General features: G+C 39.6%; 2 protein-coding genes and 1 pseudogene across 2 annotated transcripts; all 3 read left to right on the forward strand.

Annotated features, from left to right (window-relative positions):
* Window positions 1-148: 148 nt before the first annotated feature.
* Window positions 149-4,600, forward strand: LOC145903407 (uncharacterized). The gene is made up of 3 exons (XM_082991492.1): window positions 149-242; window positions 366-705; window positions 976-4,600. The coding sequence occupies exons 1-3, from the start codon at window positions 149-151 to the stop codon at window positions 4,598-4,600; spliced, it is 4,059 nt and encodes a 1,352-aa protein (XP_082847618.1).
* A 3,030-nt stretch (window positions 4,601-7,630) lies between these two features.
* Window positions 7,631-11,690, forward strand: LOC145903414 (uncharacterized). Its single transcript, XM_082991495.1, has 2 exons — window positions 7,631-7,724; window positions 7,858-11,690. The coding sequence occupies exons 1-2, from the start codon at window positions 7,631-7,633 to the stop codon at window positions 11,688-11,690; spliced, it is 3,927 nt and encodes a 1,308-aa protein (XP_082847621.1).
* Window positions 11,691-15,189: 3,499 nt separating this feature from the next.
* Window positions 15,190-18,830, forward strand: LOC145901751 (uncharacterized; annotated as a pseudogene).
* The last annotated feature ends 917 nt before the right edge of the window (window positions 18,831-19,747 follow it).

Below are 19,747 nucleotides of genomic sequence, written 5' to 3' on the forward strand. Positions count from 1 at the left end.
GATTTATTTGGTAGTTTTTGTGCAAATAACACGGGAAGCGAATTTCCTCCGTCTTGTACTGACTCATGCGTAATTTTGCTGAAGTGGAACATAAACTGACTAAGCAGAAACGAGGAAAGTTGCAGACAAAACATAGACATCGTAGATTATGTTGAAGTTATTCTTGATATTTGTGTTGATCGGATGGGCGGAAGGTGAATGTCCGGGTGAGGACACAAGTCTGGCTCCTCTTCCCATCACAAGTAAGTGCAGAAAACCATCAGTTTCCTTTCTAGCGACTTTCCCAGTTTGGCAGTTAAAACATAGGACAATAATGTCTCGAAAACCCTTTTTGCCTCAACTTATCTCGGGCTGTTGTATAACAGGAGATGAAAATCTACCGGTTTGTGAAGCTCCATATCTTGATCCCAACTGCACTTGTCCCTCGTCCATGTTCGAATGTGCTTGCCACAAGATCGGTAAATGTGGATCGAATCAAGCAGGGTGTATTGAGTGGGATTGGATGAATGATGAAGAAAACAACTGTGGAGATTGGAGTGATGAGATTAACCGCACATGTCCAGTGAATAGGTTTGAATGTCCATGTTACAAAACTAAAACCTGTAAGTCACGGACGGGTTGCATCAGGAAATCTTCGCAATGCGATGGATATAATAACTGCGGAGATTGGAGTGATGAGCTTAACTGCACGTGTCCAGCGGATAAGTTTGAGTGTTCATGTTACAAAACTAAAACCTGTAAGTCACGGAGGGGTTGCATCAGGAAATCTAGACAATGCGATGGATGGAATCACTGCCTAGATTGGAGTGATGAGGTTAACTGCACATGTCCAGCGGATGAGTTTGAGTGTTCATGTCACAAAACTAAAACCTGTAAGTCACGGTGGGGTTGCATCAGGAAATCTAGACAATGCGATGGACGTAATAACTGCGGAGATTGGAGTGATGAGTTTAACTGCACATGTCCAGCAGATAGGTTTGAATGTCCATGTTACAAAACTAAAACCTGTAAGTCACGGTGGGGTTGCATCAGGAAATCTTCGCAATGCGATGGATATAATAACTGCGGAGATTGGAGTGATGAGGTTAACTGCACGTGTCCAGCGGATAAGTTTGAGTGTTTATGTTACAAAACTAAAAACTGTACGTCAGAGAGTGGTTGCATCAGTAAATCTCGGCAATGCGATAAACGTAATAACTGCGGAGATTGGAGTGATGAGTTTAACTGCACATGTCCAGCAGATAGGTTTGAATGTCCATGTTACAAAACTAAAACCTGTAAGTCACGGTGGGGTTGCATCAGGAAATCTTCGCAATGCGATGGATATAATAACTGCGGAGATTGGAGTGATGAGGTTAACTGCACATGTCCAGCGGATAAGTTTGAGTGTTCATGTTACAAAACTAATAACTGTACGTCACGGTGGGGTTGCATCAGTAAACCTGGGAAATGCGATGGATATAATCACTGCGGAGATTGGAGTGATGAGGTTAACTGCACATGTCCAGCGGATAAGTTTGAGTGTTCATGTTACAAAACTAATAACTGTACGTCATGGTCGGGTTGCATCAGTAAATCAGAGCAATGCGATGGATATAATAACTGCGGAGATTGGAGTGATGAGTTTAACTGCACATGTCCAGCGGATAAGTTTGAGTGTTCATGTTACAAAACTAATAACTGTACGTCATGGTCGGGTTGCATCAGTAAATCAGAGCAATGCGATGGATATAATAACTGCGGAGATTGGAGTGATGAGTTTAACTGCACATGTCCAGCAGATAAGTTTGAATGTTCATGTAACAAAACTAAAAAGTGTACGTCACTGTTTGGTTGCATCAGAAAATCTTACCAATGCAATGGATATAATACCTGTCGAGATGGTAGTGATGAGGTTAACTGCACATGTCCAGCGGATAAGTTTGAATGTGATTGTGTTGGATTGAAACAATGCATTGGAAAGGATTTAAATTGCATTGATCGATCTTTGTTATGTGATGGAAAACCTGACTGTATTGATGGAAGTGATGAGACACATTATACTTGCAACTGTTCTGGTACTTATGCCAGATGTCCATGTAATCCAAATAACACACAATGCTCACCAGACGGTAGATGTATACCATTTAGTTGGATAAATGATACATACGCAGATTGTGTTAATGGAGCAGACGAAGTTTGTTCATTTTCTAACATCACATGTCAATCTTGTCATGTGGTTGCTGTAACTTGTCCAAGTGAAAAGGAAGCCAGAAATCTCATACACACGACTGATCCATTTACGTGCAATGAAGTTGTTAGTAAAACGTACGCTACCGATGTTAATAATTGTGAAGTTGATAAAGTGGTTTGCACAACTTCAACATGCTGCAAATCCTGCGAAAACTTATTTTTCTGTGAAAACCAACAACTTATTGCAAGAGAATATTTTTGTGACGGGCAAGCTATTGATGGCTGCAAGGACAAAAGTGACGAAGTTCAACATGGGTTTGGGTTTAAATGTTCTGGAACATCAAGAAAAGGTGTTTGTGTTTTACCTCAAACCAACGTCTACGATTCAATGGCTCAATGTTCTGACAGTTCTGATATTTGTTTCCTCAATGGACAGTTTAGATGTTTCCAGTGTTTGGACAGAAAGCTGATAGTTTCAAGCAAGCAAGTTTGTGACGGTGTAGTGGATTGCTTTGATATGTCAGATGAATGTTTGTGTGAAAATCAAACATTGTGTCGCGATATACGAGGAGATTGTCCGCAGAACCAAATGCATTGTAAGGACAGTTCTACATGTGTGGACCAAGATAAGGTGTTGTGTAACACAAGTGTACAATGTGTCAACCAAACTAACACAAAATACTGTTCAACTGGGACAGCATCAGTGCAAAGTGAGTGTGTAGCAGATGACAACATTTTCAAACAGGAAAACCAGGGCAACGAATCGTTGTGCGTGGGAGCTATGAAATTGTGGTTTAGATTTGTTGGTAGGAACAAGGCACATCAATATTATCCCATGTGGTGTGATGGATCTGTCTATGATGATATCAGATTTTTCGGAGAACGTTATTGTCCAAACAGGTTTAATTGTTTTGGTAATAGACAAATTAACTTAAAAAATCAAAAAGTCTGTGATGGAATAATTGATTGTGATGACGAATCAGACGAATTTCTGGAACTTTGTAACAATACCCGCTACTACTGCAGAAGTACAGGAAAGATTTCCATTGATAGAAATCATGTTTGTGACGGAATAATCGACTGCGATGACGTTTCTGATGAAAACAAATGTCGTTGTGAAAATACCAGGTTTTATTGCACCAATGAACAACCTTTGTCTGTTGAAATGAAAGTTGTACAGAACGGAATTAACGAATGCTCAGACGGAAGTGACGAATGTGTTAATTTGGCTGGAAACGCATTTGCAGACGTCAACGAAATGATCGCAAACCCAGTTTATCGAGGTATCTTCTGGGTGACAGGCATCTTAGCACTGGGAGGGAATTCGTTTGTATTTGTTACAACCACACGTGACTTGATTAAAGTTAATAAGGATCAGAATTTGTTTATCAGTACAAGCGTTTTTATTCTCAACCTCTGTGTGTCTGACCTTCTCATGGGAGTTTATCTGCTGGCAATCATAATACAAGCGACTAGATTTTCTGGATCTTATTGTTTGTTTGATAAAGAATGGAGATCGAGTAGCTTGTGTTCAGGACTTGGAGCACTTGCAGTTGTATCATCAGAAGCATCAGCTTTCACAATGACAGCTATGACCACATTTCGCCTGATATCGGCCTATAAACCTTTCCTCATGCGAAATATCAATGTTACTAAAACTGTGATTGCTGAGTTGTCTTGTTGGATGTTGGCTATTTTGTTGGCCACCGTTCCATTGCTCAACGCAACTTCTGAGTACTTTGCTACTGATGTTTGGTTTCCAAACAACTTTTATGAAACAGATTTCGTGTCAAGAGAAAACATGTCGTTACTTGCACAAAGAATTTCAACATCAGAGCCAGAGTCTTGGTACGATGTTAAACGTACAATTGAAAACGCCTTTCCACGTAACTCTATCAAGGGAGAGTTTGGATATTATGGTGAAACGAGCGTCTGTATGCCACGTTTGTTTGCAACAACCAATGAGTTTGCTTGGGAATATTCAACATTCCTCATCACAATCAACTTCATCATGTTCGTTTACATGGTGGTTGCTTATTTTCTTATTTACAAGCGAAGCAACCGCATGAAAGGGTCCAGAAGCACTGATGTCAGCTCCAAGATGCAGAAGAGAATCACCAGGTTGATTTTGACCGACTTTTGTTGCTGGATTCCAATTTGTGTGATGGGATTTTTGAGTGTTGGGGGAGTGAAGATGCCAGGAGACGCTTATGTGTTGAGTGCTTGTCTGTTGCTTCCAATCAACAGCGCCCTCAACCCCTTGCTCTACTCAAAAGCATTCGAAAAGCGATTGTCAAAGATGAAAGCATGGCTCGTTTCCAAAATACCATCATTACGTACATCAAGGAGTCGTTCGTCTGATTTAAGTGTTAGATACAACCCCCGTGCTGAGCAGGATGGTGGCAGAGTGATTGAAATTGTGAAATGATAATTGTAACAAGGTCCACTAGATGTTGTAAATGCTTGGTTTTATTAATTTGTGATGCCATTTCAAAACATGTACGCAAAATACCCGGAATACAAAATGTTTTTTGGTTTTGTGTGGTCATTTTCAGTGCTTTATTAGCTTATGTTCGTATGGTTACCGTCATTTTTCTTGCCATGGTTCATAAAAGTAAATTCTTATTATAAGTAATCTTTACCGCATTCTGCACTCCACTTACAACGGCTGGATTTTTACCACATTTTTATCATGTGTATACAAAACAGATTTTCACTATAATTCAAAAAATAATACTTTTTATTTTGGCATTACAACGGCGTTACTTATTCATTGATTTGCATTCTTTTATGTATATAATATTTGTTTGGTTTGAGACAATGTCCCATATTCACTCGACAAAGAACTACTTTCCTCTGCAAAAGCCATCATTACTTTAATATCAAATTTCACAGCCTTCTGTACCGCTTGCGAATAAATCTCCGAATACATTGGTTTCATATTGGTTAATATTGCACGCTTGCTTCTATTCTATTCTATGAAGTGAAACAAGATATCTGATGTGAAACAAGCTTTGTCACTTGAAGAAAACCAGAGCCTTGGAGGTAAAGACATGTCCTGAGGAAGCCCAGTTGAATAGCAGGCGAAACGTGTTTGAATAAAAGTGTACGTTTAATTGTGCCAGAAAAAACGATCAATTAAACGACCATATGCCTGGCAGCAACATAGGAACGACATATCTGTCTTAGGCCTGGTTCCAATTATTAGTCAACTGCTGAAACCTCAAAGGAAGTGAAAATAGGGATTTAAACAACAAACCTTGGCAACTATTTAAGAGTCTATAAACAAGACTTGCAAGGTTTTATTATTGATTGTCAGGTACTCGCCGCATACAGCCCTAGGGAGAAAAAAATGCCGGTGAAATGACCTTTTCCTTAATAGGTCACATTTGGTGATAGCTGCAAAATTACGACAAAAATCCCGTACTTTTTCGCAAAAGAATGGTGTTTAAGGATGCAATCCCCCCATTCATAAAAATCATCGGCTCCCTAGACTGGCGTAGGTTCTGGTTAGCCACACCGAATGTACCCTTTATCCTCGGCTTGGTAACGCTGTTCCAAAGGCAAACCACTTAATTTTCACAATAAACATTACGGACTGAGAAAATAGAATGAAAATTAAACCGTATTTTTAATAGAACTAATGCACGTATGGTTATGACAAACAGTCCGGTAAACAGTTGGATTTTTACAATGCACATGGTTGATGACATTCAACGCCAACGCCAACGCCAACAACAGAACAACAATAGCTATAGTTAGCATGTTTACCAAAATTTACCAAAAAAACAACCACTAATCGCGGAGACGCCTTCAACCAAGGGAACTTGCCGAAACACTATGGTTTATACCTCACGCCGAAGGCGATCGACAGCGGAACTGCCAGGGAGCGACATGACCATGAACCCCGGATGATCAACGACACAGTTTCCTACAAATATTCTCTCAACTGTTGAAACCATCACACAAACTTCAATGTACATTTCGGTGTTGCAAAGCGCACTGCAAAGTCAACCGAACTTTTGTAAGAAACCTCTCAACCTTAAAGACATCCACACCACCACCACCAACAACAACAATCTGTTCCAGAGTAAAAAACGACGCGCGCACAGTTGCCTTTCCACGCCGCGGTAACCTTGATTGATGCTAGAAGCGCTGACGTCACACTGTCACTTGCCTTTTGAGTCACACGGTGTTTCAAAAGTTTTCTTCATTTTACATGGAGTATCAAATTTGTTTTAAGCACTGTTTTCAACGATTTTTTTATGTTTGTTATGTTTTGGTACTGTGGACTATGAACTCCCAGTCAAGAGTAAACCTGTTTTCTTTGTGTCGACTAAAGATTTAAACCATTTGTGACTTTGCTGCCAGGTATAATTTAATTATTCTGTTCTTTTGGCACAATTGAATGAGAACTTGCAGTTGGAAACAATGTGCAACAATGTGATGAGACCTTTTAGGTCGAAACAGTGGCCCTCTGTCTGCAGCTTATACACAATTCATATTATTGGCTCCACATTGCTTATAATGTGCAACCTGTCTGCAGCTCTAACCGTTGATGTATTGGATTGTTACATGATATGTGGATAACGTTGCTAGACCAAATAAGAAGTATTTGCAGATTGACGTATGACGCATCGTTGTTCGATTCGGGGCGTTGCCATGCAAAAGGTGGCTCACACGTTTCATGAATCAGCGCACAAACTTCTTGAATATTCCTAAAATGTAAAAATGTAAAAAAAAATAAAACACCCAGGGTCACGTGTTGGACAACCTTGGTTTATCTGATGCAATGCAACAAACTTAACACAACCACTCATTTAAAACCTGATGCATTTGTCTGTTATCGAAGAGATTGAAAGCGAGGCAAATTCAACGAACCTCCTTTGAATGCATTGAGCGTCAGCATCAAGGAAGCGTTTGACGCAAAACCCCAGTGCTGAGCAGGATGGAGGTAGAGTGATTGTTATTGCAGGATGACGCGCGGAATTTCCCCAAAAGATCCATTGTTACTCAAAATCCGCAGAATTCCTCGCATTGTTTAACTGCAAATTGCGGTGCACGATCATGACATGATGAACCCGGAAGCTTTCTTATGCCCACATATACGTACAAGCAGTAAGCAAAGGTTGCTTAGTTTGATTTGATCACTAGGGAGTTTTAGTCAGTTTAATAAAAAGGTTGAAATAAAAGGTATCTAATCACTTCAATCAAACATTCAACGATGACCTTGCAGTTTTTTGTATTTGTCACATGAGTAATCTTAAAATGTTCGCAATATTTTGTGGGTTCTGTCATCGGCTGGAGTAAAACTTTTTCATGTGATTTTAACCAAACTAGTGGAGTTTCGAAATTCCTCTGTCTTGTAGTTACTCTTGCGTAATTCTGCTGAAGTGGAACATATACTGATTAAGCAGTAAAGTGACAAATTGCAGACAAAATATAGAAATCGTAGATTATGTTGAAGTTATTTGTGATATTTGTGTTGATCGGATGGGCGGAAGGTGAATGTCCGGGTGAGGACACAAGTCTGGCTCCTCTTCCCATCACAAGTAAGTGCAGTTGATAAGAAAACCATCAGTTTCTTTCCTGGGTACTTTCCCGATATGACAATTAAAAAATAGGACAATAATGTCTCGAAAACACACTTTTTGCCTCAACTTATCCCGGTCTCTTGTATAACAGAAAATGAAAATCTACCGGTTTGTGAAGCTCCGTATCATGATCCCAACTGCACTTGTCCCTCGTCCATGTTCGAATGTGCTTGCCACAAGATCGGTAAATGTAGATCGAATCGAAAAGGATGTATTGAGTGGGATTGGATAAATAACAGAGAAAACGACTGTGGAGATTGGAGTGATGAGTTAGTTTATAGTTGTCCTGATGGTAGATTCCAGTGCGATTGTTTTCAAACAAGATGTCCTGCAAGTCGCGGATGCTTGCATAAAACTTCGCAATGCAATGGATATAACGACTGCGGAGATTGGAGTGATGAGGTTAACTGCACATGTACAGCGGATGAGTTTGAGTGTTCATGTAACAAAACTAAAACCTGTACGTCACGGAGGGTTTGCATCAGGAAATCTGAGCAATGCGATGGAATGGATAACTGCGGAGATTGGAGTGATGAGGTTAATTGCACATGTCCAGCAGATGAGTTTGAATGTCCATGTTACAAAACTAAAAACTGTAGGTCAGGGAAGGGTTGCATCAGTAAATCTCAGCAATGCGATGGATGGAATGACTGCGGAGATCGGAGTGATGAGGTTAATTGCACATGTCCAGCGGATAAGTTTGAGTGTCCATGTTTCAAAACTAATAACTGTACGTCAGGGTGGGGTTGCATCAGTAAATCTAGGCAATGCGATGGATATAACGACTGCGGAGATTGGAGTGATGAGGTTAATTGCACATGTCCAGCGGATAAGTTTGAGTGTTCATGTTACAAAACTAAAAGCTATACGTCATGGTGGGGTGGTTGCATCAGTAAATCTTGGCAATGCGATGGATATAATCACTGCGGAGATTGGAGTGATGAGGATAACTGCACATGTCCAGCGGATAAGTTTGAATGTTCATGTCTCAAAACTCAAAACTGTACGTCACGGAGGGTTTGCTTCAGTAAATCTGAGCAATGCGATGGATGGAAAAACTGCGGAGATTGGAGTGATGAGGTTAATTGCACATGTCCAGCGGATAAGTTTGAGTGTCCATGTTACAAAACTAAAAACTGTACGTCAGGGAGGAATTGCATCAGTAAATCTGAGCAATGCGATGGATGGAACGACTGCGGAGATTGGAGTGATGAGGTCAACTGCACATGTCCAGCGGATAAGTTTGAGTGTTCCTGTGTTGGATTGAAACAATGCATTGGAAATGAATTAAATTGCATTGATCGATCTTTGTTGTGTGACGGAAAACCTGATTGTAATGATGGAAGTGATGAGACACAATATACTTGCAGCAGTTCTGGTACTTCCGCCAGATGTCCATGTAATCCAAGTTACACACAATGCTCACTAGACGGTAGATATATACCATTTAGCTGGATAAATGATACATACGTAGATTGTGTTGATGGAACTGACGAACTTTGTTCATTTTCTAACATCACATGTCAATCTTGTCACGTGGTTACTGTAACTTGTCCAAGTGAAAAGGAAGCCAGAAATCTCATACATACGACTGATCCATATACGTGCAATGAAGTTGTTGGTAAAACGTGCGCTACCGATGTTAAAAATTGTGAAGTTGATAAAGTGGTTTGTATAACTTCAACATGCAGCAAATCCTGCGAAAACTTATTTTTCTGTGAAAATCAACAACTTATTGCAAGAGAATATTTTTGTAACGGACAAGCTATTGATGGCTGCAACGACAAAAGTGACGAAATTCAACATGGGTTTGGGTTTAAATGTTCTGGATCATCAAGAAAAGGTGTTTGTGTTTTACCTCAAACCAACGTCTACGATTCAGTGGCTCAATGTTCTGACAGTTCTGATATTTGTTTCCTCAATGGACAGTTTAGATGTTTCCAGTGTTTGGACAGAAAGCTGATAGTTTCAAGCAAACAAGTTTGTGACGGTGTAGTGGATTGCTTTGATATGTCAGATGAATGTTTGTGTGAAAATCAAACATTGTGTCGCGATATACGAGGAGATTGTCCCCAGAACCAAATGCATTGCAAGGACAGTTCTACATGTGTGGACCAATATAAGGTGTTGTGTAACACAAGTGTACAATGTGTCAACCAAACTAACACAAAATACTGTTCAACTGGGACAGCATCAGTGCAAAGTAAGTGTGTAGCAGATGACAACATTTACACACAGGAAAACCAAGGCAACAAATCGTTGTGTGAGAGAGCTATGAATTTGTGGTTTAGAAGAGTTAATAGCAGCGAGGCACATCAATATTATCCCATGTGGTGTGATGGATCCATCCATGACGATATCAACGTTGCTGGAGAACGTTTTTGCCCAAACAGGTTTAATTGTTTTGGTAATGGAGAAATTAACATAGATAAACAAAGAGTCTGTGATGGAATAATTGATTGCGACGACGAATCAGACGAATTTATGGAACTTTGCAACAATACCCGCTACTACTGCAGAAGTAAAGGAAAGATTTCCATCGATAGGAATCATGTTTGTGACGGAATAATGGACTGCGATGACGTATCTGATGAAAGCAAATGTCGTTGCGAAAATACCAGGTTTTATTGCACCAATAAACAACCTTTGTCTGTTGAAATGAAACTAGTACAGAACGGAATTAATGACTGCTCAGACGATAGTGACGAATGTGTTAATTTGGCTGGAAACGCATTTGCAGACGTCAACGAAATGATCGCAAACCCAGTTTATCGAGGTATCTTCTGGGTGACAGGCATCTTAGCACTGGGAGGGAATTCGTTTGTATTCGTTACAACCACACGTGACTTGATTAAAGTTAATAAAGATCAGAATTTGTTTATCAGTACAAGCGTTTTTATTCTCAACCTCTGCGTGTCTGACCTTTTCATGGGAATTTATCTGCTGGCAATCATAATACAAGCGACTAGATATTCTGGATCTTATTGTTTGTTTGATAAAGAATGGAGATCGAGTAGCTTGTGTTCAGGACTTGGAGCACTTGCAGTTGTATCATCAGAAGCATCAGCTTTCACAATGACAGCTATGACCACATTTCGCCTGATATCGACCTATAAGCCTTTCCGCATGCGAAATATCAGTGTTACTAAAACTGTGATTGCTGAGTTGTCTTCTTGGATGTTGGCTATTTTGTTGGCAACCGTTCCTTTGCTCAACGCAGCTTCTGAGTACTTTGCCACTGATGTTGTTTGGTTTCCAAACAACTTTTATGAAACAGATTTCGTGTCAAGAGAAAACATGTCGTTACTTGCACAAAGAATTTCCACATCAGAGCCAGAGTCTTGGTACGATGTTAAACGTACAATTGAAAACGCCTTTCCACGTAACTCTATCAAGGGAGAGTTTGGATATTATGGTGAAACGAGCGTCTGTATGCCACGTTTGTTTGCAACAACCAATGAGTTTGCTTGGGAATATTCAACATTCCTCATCACAATCAACTTCATCATGTTCGTTTACATGGTGGTTGCTTATTTTCTTATTTACAAGCGAAGCAACCGCATGAAAGGATCCAGAAGCACTGATGTCAGCTCCAAGATGCAGAAGAGAATCAGCAGGTTAATTTTGACCGACTTTTGTTGCTGGATTCCAATTTGTGTGATGGTATTTTTAAGTGTTGGAGGAGTGAAGATGCCAGGAGACGCTTATGTGTTGAGTGCTTGTCTGTTGCTTCCAATCAACAGCGCCCTCAACCCCTTGCTCTACTCAAAAGCATTGGAAAAGCGATTGCCAAAGATGAAAGCATGGCTCGTTTCCAAAATACCATCATTGCGTACATCAAGGAGTCGTTCGTCTGATTTAAGTGTTAGATACAACCCCCGTGCTGAGCAGGATGGTGGCCGAGTGATTGAAATTGTGAAATGATCATTGTAACAAGGTCCACAACATGTTGTAAATGCTTGGTTTTATTAATTTGTGATGCCATTTCAAAACATGTATAGGCAAAATACCCGGAATACAAAATGTTTTTTGGTTTTGTGTGGTCGTTTTCAGTGCTTTATTAGCTTATGTTCGTATGGTCACCGTCATTTTTCTTGCCATGGTTCATAAAAGTAAATTCTTATTATAAGTAATCTTTACCGCATTCTGCACTCCACTTACAACGGCTGGATTTTTACCACATTTTTATCATGTGTATACAAAACAGATTTTCACTATAATTCAAAAAATAATACTTTTTATTTTGGCATTACAACGGCGTTACTTATTCATTGATTTGCATTCTTTTGTGTATATAATATTTGTTTGGTTTGAGACAATCTCCCATATTCACTCGACAAAGAACTACTTTCCTCTGCAAAAGCCATCATTACTTTAATATCAAATTTCACAGCCTTCTGTACCGCTTGCGAATAAATCACCAAATACATTGGTTCCATATTGGTTAATATTGCACGCTTGTTTCGATTCTATTCTATGATGTGAAACAAGATATCTGATGTGAAACAAGCTTTGCCACTTGAAGAAAACCCGAGCCTTGCTAATAAAGACATATCTTGAGGAAGCCCAGTTGAATAGCAGGCGAAACGAGGGTGAATAAAAGTTATATACGTTTAATTGTGCCAGAAGAAATAATCAAATAAAAGGCAATATGCCTGGCAGTATCAGCAACATAAGAACGATATTTCTTTTTTTAGGCCTGATTCCAATTATTAGCTGAAACCTCAAAGGAAGTGAAAAACTATTCAAAAGTCTAATAATTAGGACTTGCAAGATTGTATTATTGATTGAAAGGTACCTGTCTCATAGAGCCCTTGGGACAAAAAAAATCCGGTGAATGCTCCTTTCTTAGAGGTCACATTTGGTGATAGCTGCACCCAAACTCAAAATTACCACCAAATTACGATAAAAATCCCTTATATAGTTTTGCAAAAAATTGGTGTTTAAGGATGCAATCCACTCATTCCTAATAATCACCTATTTCCAACCATGGGCTTCCTATACTGGCGTAGGTTCTGGTTCGCCATGCCGACTGCACCCCCTATCCTCGACCTGGTAACTTTCCTCCATAGACAAACAACTTAATTTTCCACAATATAAAAAGAAAAGAAAATGAAAATTAAACCGCATTTTGAATAGAACTAATGCTCGTATGGTTATGACAAACAGTCTGGAAAACAGATGGATTTTTACAATGCACAAGGTTAATGACAGTTAACGCCAACGCCAACAACAGAACAACAATAGCTAAAGTTAACATGTTAACCGAAATTTACCAAAAAACAGCAACTAACCGCTGAGACGCCTTCAACAAAGGGAACTTGCCGAAACACTATGGCGAGCGTTCATATCTCACGCCGAAGGCGATCGACAAAATTGTATTTGGTGAAACGCCTTGCGCCACCATCTAATCAACTAGCGAAGCTTACTAAGTCCAAAACTGATGAAATTATCGCATCCGAATCGTATGTTATTTTTTGTATTGTTTCGTATTTTTTGTCGTTATTCTTAGCGCTAAAATTCTAATCCTATTTTTGTATCGTTATGTTAGCCAATAATCTGTTTTAGTCGGGAACCAAGGAAACATATACTGCAAGGCTAAAGTTACCAACGCGTGGTTCGCGTGTTTCGCGTTGTTCGCGTGTTTCGTGTTGTTCGCGTGGAAGGACTCCTAGCGGTTGCGTAAGGCCGTGAAACATATCGATGTCTGATCCATAATCTGTTCTATTTGGCAAAATCTTATTAACTCCATTCCCCATGCTGCAAACATCACTGCGACTAAACAAAATTGTGCTAAAATTAAACGTGAATCTTCGAAATATTTAAAGTTCAGTTGTCCCAAAAATGTTACGGAAATTAAGACCCTGGCAACGACAATTTAAGCGCTCGAAAACAGGATTCATTCCCACAAAAAATGTAAATCAATAAAAATAATTGAAGTACCGTTAAAAGATTACCAACATTATGGAAGTGGTTACAATTCATTCCGATGCAGAATTTTTGTGACGTCAGCTTACACCAAGGTTGGGGAAGTGACGTCAGTATTGGGAATAGGATGGAATGCATTCGAATTGACAAACCTCTTAGTAAGGATTTTCCCAACCCGAGTTGATCTTCTGGCGCATTCGCATTCCCGATTGTCCATGGCAGAGGGTTACTAACTTTTGATTGTAGGACCTGTGAGGCCTCCGTCTGTGCAGCTGTTGACTGTGGCACTGTGCTAGCCTTTATCTTATAGCATGCACACTGATTTCCGCTTTATGGTACCTTTCAGTCAACGTCGATCCGTTGGGTACCCTATACTGAGTACCAAACAACAGAGACGAACCACTGTGGAGTGCACTATGGCTAAACATGCGTGTTAGTGGCAGTGTGAAACCCCAGTACCACAGTCAACAGCTACACTGATGAGACCTTACAGGTCGAAACAATGTACACCCTGTTTACAGCTCTTTCATCCATTTTATACAAAAAATCACAAAAAAAGTTGATGCAATTGATTGTTGCATGGTGTGTGGATAACATTTCTATACTTAGTAAGAAGTATTTGTGGATTGACGTATGGCGCATCGTTGTTACATTCGAGGGCGTTGTCATGGAAAGGATGGCACACATGTTTCATGAATCTGCGCACAAACTTTTGAAATGTTCCCAAAATGTTCGCAAGATCTGATCACATGTTTGACAACCCTGGTTTATCTGATGCAATGCAACTAACTTAACACAACCACACATTTAAAACCTGATGCATTCGTCTGCTCTCGAAGATAATTGAAAGCGAGACAAATTCAATGAACCTCCTTTGAATGGATTGAGGGTTCAGTCGTTCCTCTTGCAGAAATGTTCATATTCACGGGTTTACTTGCCAGCATCAAGGAAACGTTTGACGCAAACCCCAGAGCTGAGCAGGATGGAGGTAAAGTAATTGTTATTGCGGGATGACGTGCGGAATTTCCCCAAAAAGATCCATTGTTAATCAAAATCCGCAGAATTCCTCGCATTGTTTACCCGCAAATTGCGGTGCACGTTCATGACATGAAGACCCCGGTAGCTTTCTTATGCCCACATATACGTATAAGCGGTAAGCAAAGGTCGCGCAGTTTTGATCACTGAGGAGTTTTAGTCAGTTTAATAAAAAGGTTGAAATTAAAAATACAGGTATCTAATCACTTCAATCAAACATTCAACGATGACCTTGCAGTTTTTTGTATTTGTCACATGAGTAATCTTAAAATGTTTGCAATATTTTGTGGGTTCTGTCATCGGCTGGAGTAAAACTTGTTCATGTGATTTTAACCAAACTAGTGAAGATTCGAAATTCTTCTGTCTTGTAGTTACTCTTGCGTAATTCTGCTGAAGTGGAACATATACTGAGTAAGCAGTAAAGTGACTTATTGCAGACAAAATATAGAAATGGTAGATAATGCTGAAGTTATTTGTGATATTTGTGTTGATCGGATGGGCGGAAGGTGAATGTCCGGGTGAGGACACAAGTCTGGCTCCTCTTCCCATCACAAGTAAGTGCAGTTGATAGTAGAAAGCCATCAGTTTCCTTCCTTGGTACTTTCCCGATTTGGCAATTAAAACATAGGACAATAATGTCTCGAAAACACACTTTTTGCCACAACTTATCCCAGGAACTTGTATAACAGAAAATGAAAATCTACCGGTTTGTGAACCTCCATATCTTAATCCCAACTGCACTTGTCCCTCGTCCAAGTTCGAATGTGCTTGTCACAATATCGGTAAATGTGCATCGAATCAACCAGGATGTATTGAGTGGGGTTGGATGAATGACGGAGACAACGACTGTGGAGATTGGAGTGATGAATTAAGTGATGTTTGTCCTGATGGTAGATTCCAGTGCGATTGTTTTAACACGACATGTCCTGGAAGTAGCGGATGCTTGGACAAAACTTTCCAATGCGATGGAGAAAACGACTGCGAAGGTGGTAATGATGAGGTTAACTGCACATGTCCAGCGGATGAGTTTGAGTGTGCATGTCACAAAACTAAAAACTGTACGTCATGGAGGAGTTGCATCAGTAAATCTGAGCAATGCGATGGACGGAATAACTGTGGAGATTGGAGTGATGAGGTTAACTGCACATGTCCAGCGGATAAGTTTGAGTGTCCATGTTACAAAACTAAAAACTGTACGTCATGGTCGGGATGCATCAGTAAATCTCAGCAATGCGATGGAGGGAACGACTGCGGAGATTGGAGTGATGAGGTTAACTGCAAATGTCCAGCGGATAAGTTTGAGTGTTCATGTTACAAAACCCAAACCTGTACACCAGGGTTGGGTTGCATCAGTAAATCTGAGCAATGCGATGGATATAACAACTGCAGAGATTGGAGTGATGAAGTTAACTGCACATGTCGATCGGATGAGTTTGAGTGTTCCTGTGTTGGATTGAAACAGTGCATTGGAAAGAAATTAAAATGCATTCATCGATCTTTGTTGTGTGATGGAAAACCTGACTGTATTGATGGAAGTGATGAGACACATTATACTTGCAACTGTTCTTGTACTTCCGCCAGATGTCCATGTAATCCAAATAACACACAATGCTCACTAGACGGTAGATGTATACCATTTAGCTGGATAAATGATACATACGTAGATTGTGTTGATGGAACTGACGAAGTTTGTTCATTTTCTAACATCACATGTCAATCTTGTCACGTGGTTGCCGTAACTTGTCCAAGTGAAAAGGAAGCCAGAAATCTCATACACACGAATGATCCATATACGTGCAATAAAGTTGTTAGTAAAACATGCGCTAGCGATGTTAATAATTGTGAAGTTCAAAAAGTGGTTTGTACTACTTCAACATGCAGCAAATCCTGCGAAAACTTATTTTTCTGTGAAAATCAACAACTTATTGCAAGAGAATATTTTCGTGACGGACAAGCTATTGATGGCTGCAACGACAAAAGTGACGAAATTCAACATGGGTTTAGGTTTATATGTTCTGGATCATCAAGAAAAGGTGTTTGTGTTTTACCTCAAACCAACGTCTACGATTCAGTGGCTCAATGTTCTGACAGTTCTGATATTTTTTTCCTCAATGGACAGTTTAGATGTTTCCAGTGTTTGGACAAAAAGCTGATAGTTTCAAGCAAGCAAGTTTGTGACGGTGTAGTGGATTGCTTTGATTTGTCAGATGAATGTTTGTGTGAAAATCAAACATTGTGTCGCGATATACGAGGAGATTGTCCCCAGAATCAAATGCATTGTAAGGACAGTTCTACATGTGTGGACCAAGATAAGGTGTTGTGTAACACAAGTGTACAATGTGTCAACCAAACTAACACAAAATACTGTTCAACTGGGACAGCATTAGTGCAAAGTGAGTGTGTAGCAGATGACAGCATTTACACACAGGAAAACCAGGGCAAAGAATCGTTGTGTGTGAGAGCTATGAAATCGTGGTTTAGAAGAGTTGGTAGGAACGAAGCACATCAATATTATCCCATGTGGTGTGATGGATCCATCCATGATGATATCAATGTTGCCGGAGAACGTTTTTGTCCGAACAGGTTTAATTGTTTTGGTAATGGAGAAATTAACATAGATAAACAAAGAGTCTGTGATGGAATAATTGATTGTGACGAATCAGACGAATTTATGGAACTTTGTAACAATACCCGCTACTACTGCAGAAGTAAAGGAAAGATTTCCATACATAGGAATCATGTTTGTGACGGAATAATCGACTGCGATGACGTATCTGATGAAAGCAAATGTCGTTGTGAAAATACCAGGTTTTATTGCACCAATGAAGAACCTTTGTCTGTTGAAATGAAAGTTGTACAGAACGGAATTAATGACTGCTCAGACGGAAGTGACGAATGTGTCACTTTGGCTGGAAACGCATTTGCAGACGTCAACGAAATGATCGCAAACCCAGTTTATCGAGGTATCTTCTGGGTGACAGGCATCTTAGCACTGGGAGGGAATTCGTTTGTATTTGTTACAACCACACGTGACTTGATTATAAGTTAATAAAGATCAGAATTTGTTTATTAATACAAGCGTTTTTATTCTCAACCTCTGCGTGTCTGACCATCTCATGGGAGTTGATCTAATGGCAATCATAATACAAGTGATTAAATTTTCTGGATCTTATTGTTTGTTTGATAAAGAATGGAGATCAAGTAGCTTGTTTTCAGGACTTGGAGCACTTGCAGTTGTATCATCAGAAGCATCAGCTTTCTCTATGACTGCTATGACCACATTTCGTCTGATATCGGCCTGCAAACCTTTTCTCATGCGAAATGTCAGTGTTACTAAAACTGTGATTACTGAATTGTTTTGTTGGATGTTGGCTGTTTTGTTGGCAACCGTTCCTTTGCTCAACGCAGCTTCTGAGTACTTCGCAGCTGATGTTTGGTTCCCAAATAACTTTTATGAAACCGATTTCGTGTCAAGAGAAAACATGTCGTTACTTGCACAAAGAATTTCCACATCAGAGCCAGAGTCTTGGTACGATGTTAAACGTTCATTGAAAACGCCTTTCCACGTAACTCTATCAAGGGAGAGTTTGGATATTATGGTGAAACGAGCGTCTGTATGCCACGTTTGTTTGCAACAACCAATGAGTTTGCTTGGGAATATTCAACATTCCTCATCACAATCAACTTCCTCATATTCATCTACATGGTGGTTGCATATTTTCTTATTTACAAGCGAAGCAACCGCATGAAAGGATACAGAAGCACTGATGTCAGCTCCAAGATGCAGAAGAGAATCACCAGGTTGATTTTGACCGACTTTTGTTGCTGGATTCCAATTTGTGTGATGGGACTTTTAAGTGTTGGAGGATTGAAGATGCCAGGAGACGCTTATGTGTTGAGTTCTTGTCTGTTGCTTCCAATCAACAGCGCCCTCAACCCCTTGCTCTACTCAAAAGCATTGGAAAAGCGATTGTCAAAGCATGTCTCGTTTCCAAAATATCATCATTGCGTACATCAAGGATTCGTTCGTGTGATTTAAGTGTTAGATACAACCCCCGTGCTGAGCAGGATGGTGGCAGAGTGATTGAAATTGTGAAATGATAATTGTAACAAGGTCCACTAGATGTTGTAAATGCTTGGTTTTATTAATTTGTGATGCCATTTCAAAACATGTATACGCAAAATACCCGGAGTACAAAATGTTTTTTGGTTTTGTGTGGTCGTTTTCAGTGCTTTATTAGCTTATGTTCGTATGGTTACCATCATTTTTCTTGCAATGGTTCATAAAAGTAAATTCTTATTATAAGTAATCTTTACCGCATTCTGCACTCCACTTACAACGGCTGGATTTTTACAACATTTTCATCATGTGTATACGAAACAGGTTTTCACTATAATTCAAAAAATAATACTTTTTATTTTGGCATTACAACGGCGTTACTTATTCATTGATTTGCATTCTTTTGTGTATATAATATTTGTTTGGTTTGAGACAATCTCCCATATTCACTCGACAAAGAACTACTTTCCTCTGCAAAAGCCATCATTACTTTAATATTAAATTTCACAGCCTTTTGTACCGCTTGCGAATAAATCACCGAATACATTGGTTTCATATTGGTTAATGTTGCACGCTTGTTTCGATTCTATTCTATAATGTGAAGTGAAACAAGATATCTGATATGAAACAAGCTTTGCCACTTGAAGAAAACCAGAGCCTTGGTGATAAAGACATAATCGCGAGGAAGCCCAGTTGAATAGCAGGCGAAACGAGGGTGAATAAAAGTTATATACGTTTAATTGTGCCAGAGGAAATGATCAATTAAAAGGCAATATGTCTGGCGGTATCAGCAACATAAGAACGACATTTCTTTTTTTAGGCCTGATTCCAATAGCTGAAACCTCACAGGAAGTGAAAAACTATTCAAAAGTCTAATAATTAGGACTTGCAAGATTGTATTATTAATTGGAAGGTACCTGCCGCATAGAGCCCTTGCGACAAAAAAAATCCGGTGAAT

The sequence above is a fragment of the Ascidia mentula genome, chromosome 5 (assembly GCF_947561715.1).
Source record: "Ascidia mentula chromosome 5, kaAscMent1.1, whole genome shotgun sequence".
NCBI classification, from domain to species: domain Eukaryota; kingdom Metazoa; phylum Chordata; class Ascidiacea; order Phlebobranchia; family Ascidiidae; genus Ascidia; species Ascidia mentula.